Source organism: Psammomys obesus, unplaced genomic scaffold (assembly GCF_907164565.1).
Source record: "Psammomys obesus unplaced genomic scaffold, mPsaObe1.curated_primary_1811, whole genome shotgun sequence".
Lineage (NCBI taxonomy): Eukaryota > Metazoa > Chordata > Mammalia > Rodentia > Muridae > Psammomys > Psammomys obesus.
This window is the reverse complement of record NW_026596244.1, coordinates 5,146,441-5,156,769: the sequence shown is the minus strand read 5'-3', so window position 1 is coordinate 5,156,769 and position 10,329 is coordinate 5,146,441. Positions and strand designations below refer to the sequence as shown.

Here is a 10,329-nt window from a genome sequence, read left to right as displayed (position 1 = left end):
TGTGTGTGTGTGTGTGTGTGTGTGTGTGTGTGTGTGTGTGTGTGTGTTGGGAGTGGGGCTCAGTACATACGGGTCTTCCTAGCAGAATCTTCCACAAAAAGAGAAGAGATGTCTTCATCCACGCCTGCGTCATTCCTAGCAATGCACGTGTAAGCTCCCGTATCTTCATAACGCACATTGCTTATGTGGACCTCACTGCCATTTGCTGTGAACAGAAGGGAAACGCAGCTTGTAAGCTACAACTTCAGCTTTGGTGCAGTGCACTCCCATTATACGGTCAAACAGCTCCCTGAGCTTGTCCTAATTAAACTGTTTTTTCCTTTTTCTGCACTTTGGAGACATGCCAACCTGCTCCAGAGGCTCTCAAGTATTTGTGCATTGTGCTGTCACTCCATTGACGAGCGCTCAGTACTAGCAAACACAAACACTTTTGCATTTTTTACCATTTACTTTTCCTATATTACAAATGAAGTAGTTCATATTAAAAGACTGTCATCCTCTTAATATACACATTTCTAGTTAAAACCCAATATTTTTATAAAGCTTTTTTTAAAGTAAACAACAGCAATCTTATTCACTCAAAGGAACACATGTAAAAATACGTCATGGTCTGAGTGATTTCCATCTTCAAGTTTATTGTCTCACTAAAAAGTTTACAGTGAACATGAACTCAGTGGCTGGCTCTTTGACCTCCCCCCACCCCTGAGAGAGGAGCAGCCTTGCTAGGCCAAAGAGGAGGACATTGCTGCCAGTCCTGAAGATACCTGATAAGCTAGGGTCAGATGGAAGGGGAGGAGGACCTCCCCTATCAGTGGACTTAGAGAGGGGCAGGGAGGAGATGAGGGAGGGAGGGCAGAATTGGGAGGGAATAAGGGAGGAGGCTACGGCTGGGATACAAGGTAAATAAACTGTACTTAATATAAAAATTAAAAATTAAAAAAAAGTTTATAGTGTACCACTGACACTAAGGAACCATATTACACATTTGGAAATATTGAAGAAAGAGGACAGTCAGATAATATCATAATTGTATGAAATTTCACCAAAAACTTACTTAACTATTACACTAAATATAATTATTTTAAGTATGAATAAAATTTCAAATCTTGGTGAGAGAATATTTTAATCTTCATTCTATTTCTATTAATTTGATTAGCCTTTTGTGCCAGGCTAAAGGCACTGAATTGTAAGCAGCAAGGATAAATACATAAATGGCACAGGCTACTTCTTGATAGGAGCAGGTAAGGCGTCCCCAGACCTAGGCCATTGAGCCCAAACTTCGGATTAAGAGGCACTGAGTCCTGAACTCCTGGCCTACATTTTCAGTTTTCCTAAATCCCTTGTATCTGGACTGTGGAAGGATGAGCAGTCCATAGACCACCACACCCTGGTGGTGTAACCCTCTACTCTACCAACTCCATAGGAGACCCGTGCAGTGTAGAAATGAAGCAACTGAGCACATAGGACAACAGGTTGCCTCCCAGATTCACAATCTTGTGGTAGCATCCCCCAGCAGGAACAAGCGGGAAATACTCGAGGACAAGAACTCCAAAGAAAGACTATCACTATGTGAAGAGGATGTTAAAATATGACTGTGCTTGAAGGAAACAAGAACAAATAGACGAATGAATAATGAATGCGGTGCATTAACTTTTAAAGGAAGAAGGGGCTAGAAAGATGTGTTTTAAGTTTTGAAAGACCACAACTAACAACCCAGACTATTATACTCAGGAAAGCTACCTATTAATTTAATGAAGAAATTAAAAAACAGCAATAGCAAAAACCTTTCATGATAAAAAACAAATTAAAGAATTGTTTTAAATATATCTTAAATGTACAATGCACCCTTAAACGTGCTATCTCTTCTATACTAACTAAGATTTCCAACACTAAGGAAAGATATGTAAATTTATCTCCTTTAAAAGTCACTGACTGCTAAGTACAGAATACATGCTTGTAATTTGCATTTGTTCCTATATTGTTTTCTTGTGACCTTGACAGTAAAGTGATCTAACACTGTTATGTACTTCCTTTTTTTAAATTTTTTATTTAACTTTTATTAATTACACTTTATTCATTTTGTATCCCCCCATAAGCCCCTCCCTCCTCCCCTCCAGGTCCCACCCTCCCCCCTTTCTGCATGCATGCCCCTCCCCAAGTCCACTGATAGGGGAGGTCTTTCTCTCCTTCTTTCTGATCTTAGTCTATCAGTTCTCATCAGAAGTGGCTGCATTGTCAGGGTTCTGGTTATCTCCATGAATAGTCCATGGTTGGAGTATGAGTCTCTGGGAAGCTCCCTGTGTTCAAATTTTCTTGTTCTGTTGCTCTCCTTGTGGAGTTCCTGTCCTCTCCAGCTCTTACTATTTCCCACTTCTTACATAAAATTCCATTCACTCTGCCTGTCAGTTGGCCATCAGGCTCAGCATCTGCTTTGACAGTCTGCACAGCAGAGGCTTTCAGAGGCCCTCTGTGGCAGGTTCCCAGGTTGTTTCCTGTTTTCTTCTTCTGGCTATAAGAGGCCCTCTGTAGCAGCTTCCTAGGTTGTTTCCTGTTTTCTTTTTCTTCTGATGTCCATCCTCTTTACCTTTCAGGATGGGGATTGAATATTTTAGTTAGGGTCCTCTCTTTTGCTTAGTTTGTTTAGATGTACAGATTTTAGTGGGTTTATTCTCTGTTGTATGTTTATATGAGTGAGTATATACCGTGTGTGTCTTTTTGCTTCTGGGACAACTCACTCAGGATGATCCTTTCCAGGTCCCACCATTTACCTGCAAATTTCATGATTTCCTTATTTTTCATTGCTGAGTAATCCTCCATTGTATAGATGTACCACAATTTCTGCATCTATTCTTCAGTTGAGGGGCATCTGGACTGTTTCCAGCTTCTGGCTATTACAAATAAAGCTGCTACAAACATGATTGAGCAAATGTCCTTACTGTGTACTTGAGCCTCTTTTGGATATATGCCTAGGAGTTGTATGGCTGGATCTTGATGAAGCGATTTCCTCAGAAAGCATTGTCTGAGAAAGCACCAGATTGATTTCCAGAGTGGTTGTACAAGTTTACATTCCCACCAGCAGTGGAGAAGGGTTCCCCTTTCTCCACAACCTCTCCAGCATGTATTGTCCCTTGAGTTTTTTATCTTGGCCATTCTGATGGGTATAAGGTGAAATCTCAGGGTTGTTTTGATTTGCATTTCCCTAATGGCTAATGAGGTTGAACATTTCTTTAAGTGCTTCTCTGCGATTCGATATTCCTCTACAGAGAATTCTCTGTTTAGCTCTGTTCCCCATTTTTTAAGTGGATTACTTGGTTTGCTGCTTTTCAGCTTCTTTAGTTCTTTATATATACTGGATGAGAGTTCTCTGTCAGATAAAGGGTTGGTGAAGATTCTTTTCCAATATGTAGGCAGTTGCTTTGTTTTGATGACAGTGTCCTTTGCTTTCCAGAAGCTTTTCAGTTTCATGAGGTCCCATTTATTGATTGTTGCTCTTAGAGCCTGTGCTGTTAGTGTTCTGTTAGGAAGTTTTCTCCTGTACCAATGAGTTCTAGGGTATTCCCCACTTTTTTTTTTCTAGCTGATTTAATGTGTCTGGTTTTATGTTGAGGTCTTTGATCCACTTGGACTTCAATTTTGTACAGGGTGATAAGTATGGATCTATTTTTATTTTTCTACATGTAGACATCCAGTTGGACCAGCACCATTTGTTGAAGATGCTATCTTTTTTTACTTCGTATGGATTAACAAGCAACCGAGAATTGCTAAAACAATCCTCTACAATAAAAGATCTTCTGGGGGTATCTCCATCCCTGATCTCAAGCTGTACTATAGAGCAACAGTTATAAAAACTGCATGGTACTGGCATAGAAACAGAATGGTGGATCAATGGAACCGAACAGAAGACCCAGAAATAAACCCACACACTTATGGACACCTGATTTTTGACAAAGATGCCAAAACCATACAATGGAAAAAAGAGAAAAAAATTTTTTAAACACTATGTTAGCTATAGCTCTACAGACATTCCTAGATGTGGTATTTCAATCGCACACTCAAGATGTGACAGAGAAGAAATAAACAATTGCAGGACAATTAATCAAAAGAGGTATATATTTACATAATTTATTTATCACCAAAATAATGCCATCCTATATTAATCTCTGTGATAAGATTATTATTTACACTAAACATATTAGAGAATTGTATCAGTTTTGTCTTAGATGCAGCCATGTTTTAATACTCCCCACAGTTGTTCAATACCTCATTGTTTTACATTTGCTAGGTACTGAAATATTTTTGAAACTTTACTCTAAAAGATTTGCACACCCACTTAATGAAAATAATGTAAGGAACAAGCACCTTGCAGTGTGAGCTGTTTGGAGAGCTTCGGTGTAATATCAATCCCATTCTTGAGCCAGCCAAGCTGAGGGTCTGGAATGCCCTCTGCATGGCACCTAAGGCTGGCTGTTACTCCAGGTTCTCTGGCTTGACTCTCTGGATACACCCGGATGACTGGAGGAACTAGATGAGAGAGAAGAAAAATGGGCAAGTCATCAGAATTTATAATTTTATTTGGGGAAATGAACAAAAATTATAAGATGATCCCTTGTGAATTATACATTTTCATTAGGTTGTACTGTTAGGGTGATTTTTTTTTTTTTGTACATTGTGTGAAGGTTGTCTTTGTACATTTAAATGTTGATTTCTATGCAAGCAAAGAGGTAAATACTGGTCAAATTTTGAAATTGTTATTATTTGGTTGCATTGTATTTTGCAAACACTCCCTCCAACCCTTTCTGATTAATTTACTAAAGATCTTTAAAACCAATTTCAAAGTCAGGAGAAAAAGGCAGGACTTCTGGTAGAGACTGAAACTCTGGGAAAGAATCAAGCATAGAAAGAGGTGCCAGACAGACATGGTGGAAAAAATAAGTGCAGGGATGAAGATTGAGAGATAACAAACCACATGGTAGAAAGTAGATTAATAAAAAGGGTTAATTTAAAATACAAGCAAGTTGGGAGCAATCATAATCTCTAACCAAGGACAACATCCCCCATCAGTGGACTTGGAGAGGGGCATGAAAGGAGATGAAGGAAGGAGGGTGAGATTGGGACAGAATGAGGGTGGGGTTACAGCTTGGATACAAAATGAATAAACTGTAATTAATATAAAAATAAAAAAATAACTATAAAAAGTCTCTGTGTCATTACTAGGAAGCTAGCTGTCCAAAGAAAGTCCCATTTATTGCATAATTAGTTTCCTGTTAAAATTTTCTATTAAATGGCTTGGAGTATTGTGTGGAAAAGTAATTCTGGGACTATGACAGGAAAAACACAATTCAAGCATGACGTATCATGTATCAAACTATTTAACCTTGAAAAATAATATTAAAATAGGCTCCCACATGCCAACTTAAGGATGATTTGATCATTAAATTTACACTTAAATGCATTATAACAAATTAAACATTATGGATTTAGCTATTTGAATAAATAAGCACATAGTTAGAAAGAAATACTTTTCCTTACCAGAGCACATATAGAGGTTAGTACAAATTAGTTCATAACAGTATACCAATATGAAACTATTACCAATAATTTTGTTAAAAGCATGTAAGACAGTATATTCAGCACAATAAAACATTGTTGAAAAGATTTAAAGTAAATAAATGTACAATGTGACATATTCATCAGTAAAGACAATTGGTAAAATAAAAACAATTATTGGTAAAATTTAATATTCTCAAATTGATCTGAAGATGTAAGGTAACATTTAACAAACATATATAAGTGAACAAACCTATAAGTGAAGTTTTATATAGAAATGTAATAGCCACTGTTTAGGTTCATGAAGAGATATAAGGATCCCCAAGTGGCCAAAACAACCTCTAAAAAGTAGGAGGAAAGCTAAAGGGGCTGAAATTGTTCGTTAACGCTGTGGGTCACTGATATGAGTATAAAGACAGAAGACTGTGGATCATAGATCAAAGCACAGAAATGACTACACACCACTATGCAAGCACAGAAATGACCACATAGCATTATTCATTTTTCAGAAATGTCTAGTATCACATGGCAGGAACATGAACTTGAGTTCTTGAACACACACACACACACACACACACACAAACACACACATAACACACACATACATATGTATAATCAAATATACATATGTGATTAGCTTCTTTAGGTGTACAGATTTTAGTATGTTTATCCTATCTTATAGGTCTAATATCCACTTATAAGTGAGTATATACCATGTGTGTCTTTCTGCTTCTGGGATACCTCACTCAGGATGATCTTTTCTAGATCCCACCATTTGCCTGCAAATTTCATGGTTTCCTTGTTTTTAATTGCTGAGTAGTAGTATTCCATTGTGTAAATGTACCACAATTTATGTATACTTTCCTCAGTTGAGGGACATCCGGGTTGTTTCCTGACTCTGGCTATTATAAATAAAGCTGAGCAGTTGTCCTTGTTGTATACCTGAATAATCCTTATTCAGAAAGGCAAACGGGATAGACATTAGAAGATGGAGAAAACAGAGAATGGGACAGAAGCCTACCACACAGGGCCTCTGAAAGGCTCTACCCAGCAAGGTTTTGAAGCAGATGCTGAGACTCATATCCAAATTTTGGGCAAAGTTCAGGGAATCTTATGAAAGAAGAGGGAGACAGAAAGAGTTGGAGGGGACAGGAACTCCACAAGGTGCTCAGAAGTCTTTCTGAGACTGATACTCCCACCAAGGACCATGCATGGAGATAACTTTGAACCCTTGCACAGATGTAGCCCATGGCAGCTCAGTCTCCAAGTAGGTTACCCTAGTAATGAGAACAGAGGCTGTCCCTGACATTAACTCAGTGGCTAGCTCTTTCATCACCTCTCCCTCAGAGGGGAACAGCCATACCAGGCCACAGAGGAAGTCATAGCAGCCAGTCCTGATGAGCTCTGATAGGCTAGGGTCAGATGGAAAGGGAGGAGGTCCTCCCCTATCAGGGGATTTGGGGAGGGTCATGGGAAGAGAAGAAGGAAGGAAGGTAGGATTGGAAAGGGAAGAAAATAGGGGCTACAGCTGGGATACAAAGTGAATAAATTATAATAAATAAAAATAATATAAAAGGAAAAAATTTTGAAAAAAACAAATATACATATTCGAATCCAGTTAATTCATAGCTCTAAATGTACAAATTAAACATTATAACATATAAATAGCCTTTAAAACAGATACAAGTAACATCTTATGTACTGAAAAGGTTATATTTAGAAATACATAAAAACATATGCATTCAATAGCAATCAGTGAAAAAGCAGGCAATAAATTTGAAGAAAAGTGGGGAGTGGTATATTGAGTGTTTTGAGGGGGGAAATGGAAATGAGAGTTGTGATTAAATTGCAATCACAAAAATAACAAAAAAGTGAAAATATAAAATTTTAGTCGTTTTTAAAAGTATTCATGCATAACTATCTTCATTTATAAAACAGATGACACATTTAATCAAGAAAACAGAAAAGACTGAAAGCATAAGAAGAACCATTGAATTAGATGAAAATTTCTTAGCTGTGACCCTGTAATCACAATCACAATGTAAAAATAAATAAATTAAACCTTTGTTGAATTATAAATTTTTGGATCATCACAGAACATTGTCAGGAAAATAAATGAAGAGGATACTGGAAAATGTGGCTCAGTGGCTAAAAACCCTGCTTCCTATTGCAAAAGACGTGGGTTCAGTTGCCAGCGCCCACATGGTAGTTTCCAAACATCTGATTCCAGTTTTAGGAAATCTAATATTCTTCTCTGACCTCTGTGTGAATTAAATGCATACACATGATATGCATACACACACGGAAGGGAAAAAACTCATGTACATAAAATAAGTAAATCTAAAGAAAGAATGAAAGAGTGGTTCAAAAATGCTAAGAGACAGCTCAGTCTATAGCGCATATATGTACAGCTCAACACAAATACACATGATCAGGTGTACATAACCACAGACACACACCCACACAGAAATGAAAGGTTACATGGAATTCACATAATAGAGAAAATAATTAGCAAATTACATTTGACAGGAAGGTGATATGAAAAATATATAAAAATAATTGCAATTCAGATGTCAAATGATAAAGAACCCATTTACAATATGGGGCACTGGGGCTTAAAAGACAGTTCAATGATTAAGAGCACATTGCTCTTGCAGAGGACTTGAGTTCAGTTCCCAAAGCAACAAGATGCATATACTCCACATATATACACATAATAAAGTACATATTTAAAAATACATAAAGCAAAAAAATAAAAAAATAAATACAGAAAGGAAAAGATAAAAATAAATACGTCTTACAATAACCAAACAGTAAGCACAAAGAACGATGTCAAAAGGATAAAACAAATGAAAGTTGCAAGTCTTTGTTTCTCCCTCTCCCTTTCTCTCCCTGTGAGAATATATGTATGTAACTCTGTATACACATACACATATATTTGTAAACATACATATATACATGGTCATTGAAAGAAACATCAGAACCGCATGTCCAGATGGGAGGTATGAAAAACATGGCACACTTGCACATCGCTGGTTGTGCTCTGAATGAATTTAGCCATCCAGATACTGTGAGAAATTGTTTGCTGTTCCATCAATATGTTAAATATAAAACTATAATTAAGAAGAATTACCATTAACAAGCATTAATGGGCTCTTTCTGATATAGGCTTTCATCAGAAACTTGAAATTGGTGTTAAAATAATGCAAAATAAAAATCTACTTCTCAAATTAAGGAAAAGTTAAAAATGCAAACGAACATTGACTACTGACTGATAAACGTGGTTTTGTTACATTCTACACTTATTTCGTTATACAAATACAACCATTTAAGCAAGGAACCTAAAGTTCTTAAAGGTAATATAACACAAACATTGAAGAGCTAGTGCTAAGAGAAATTAGTCTGACAGGAAAGAACACACACAGTAACAGTCCTCTTGTATGGAACAGCAGCAAAGTGGAAAATATGTCAAAACAACTTTCCAGAGAGCTAAGGGGAAGTAACATAAAATTTACTAATTGGATGACTATAAGGTTTCTTTGGGAAGAGGTCATGCTGTTGTAAGCACATGGTGAAATTTCATAATATCCATTTTGTTTAATCAATGACATAAGTCCAATCTCATTCATGCATTCAGACTCTACACCTTAACCTCCTATTAGTCACTGATTGGGTTCCATGAATATCAAATAAGTCATAACAATATGTTGTTGTTTATTTAAACTTTATCACAGGTTTAGCTTCAATGTTTTATAAATTATAATCTATAAATAAAAGGGATATTGTATTAAGTTATTGCCTAGCAACTTGCTTTTGAATAACTGGTTGCTATGACATAAAGATATTCAATAAACCTCATGGAGATGTTCATGTAGAAAAGGCAGAAGAAAAATTCCAATGACTGAAGCTGTCGAGCAATGTCTCCCTGGAAAGAGACTCATGAGGGAGTCTCTTGGAAACACACCCAATGCTCCGCTCACGTCTCCAGATGATGATAGCTATTCTCAATTTACTGTCTTCCACTTGTTACCATATGTTTCTACTTTTAAAAATTGTAACAAAATAATAAATACCCTTTCTTATAAGCCAAAACTTTTAGGTAATTTGTGATATATCTTATGATATGCTTAAATGAAATTCCCATCTCATATGGGTATTACAAGAGAAAATAAATATTGTTTGTTTTCAAACGTGAAAATAAACTAAATCTCAAACAAAATATTTTAAAAGAAAATCCACCAAATATTAAAGTGATGACACACCACCACTTTATTATTAAAGAGATAAGTTATTAGATTTATCAAAGAAAAATGTAAAATCACCCAATATCTTTGATGGTACCCAATAGGCAGATGCAGAGATTGACAGCCAAGCACTGGGCAGCGTCAGGGGAACCCCGCACAAGAGAAGAAGACAGGATTATAGGAGCCAGAGGGCTCCAGACACCAGGAGGACAGGCCTACAGAATCAACCAATCAGGGCTCAGAGGGCTCACAGAGACTGAGGGACAAACACAACCCCTGTCTGAGCTAGGTCCTCCACATACACCCTATAGTTATGGAGCTTAGTATTTTTGTGAGACTTCCAGCAATGAAAGTGGGGGATGTCTCTGAAACTGTTGCTTGTGCTTGGGAAACTTTCCTACCACTGAGTTAGCATGTCCGGCCATGATAGGAAGGTCTGTGCCTAGTCCTATTGTATCATGTTAGGCTAAGTACTTTTTTTTTTCTTTCAGCTTTCTTTCTTTCTTTCTTTCTTTCTTTCTTTCTTTCTTTCTTTCTT

The 10,329-nt window shown here is 36.9% G+C and overlaps 1 protein-coding gene across 1 annotated transcript in view; it reads right to left on the bottom strand.

Moving 5' to 3' along the window:
* Window positions 1–10,329, bottom strand: part of Fstl5 (follistatin like 5) — a 687,984-nt gene that overhangs the window by 118,977 nt on the left and 558,678 nt on the right. The window contains exons 9-10 of the mRNA XM_055596667.1: window positions 4,360–4,521; window positions 71–205 (exon numbers count right to left, since the gene is read on the bottom strand). Of these exons, the coding sequence (XP_055452642.1) occupies window positions 71–205; window positions 4,360–4,521 (297 nt within the window). The remainder of the gene's footprint in view (window positions 1–70; window positions 206–4,359; window positions 4,522–10,329) is intronic.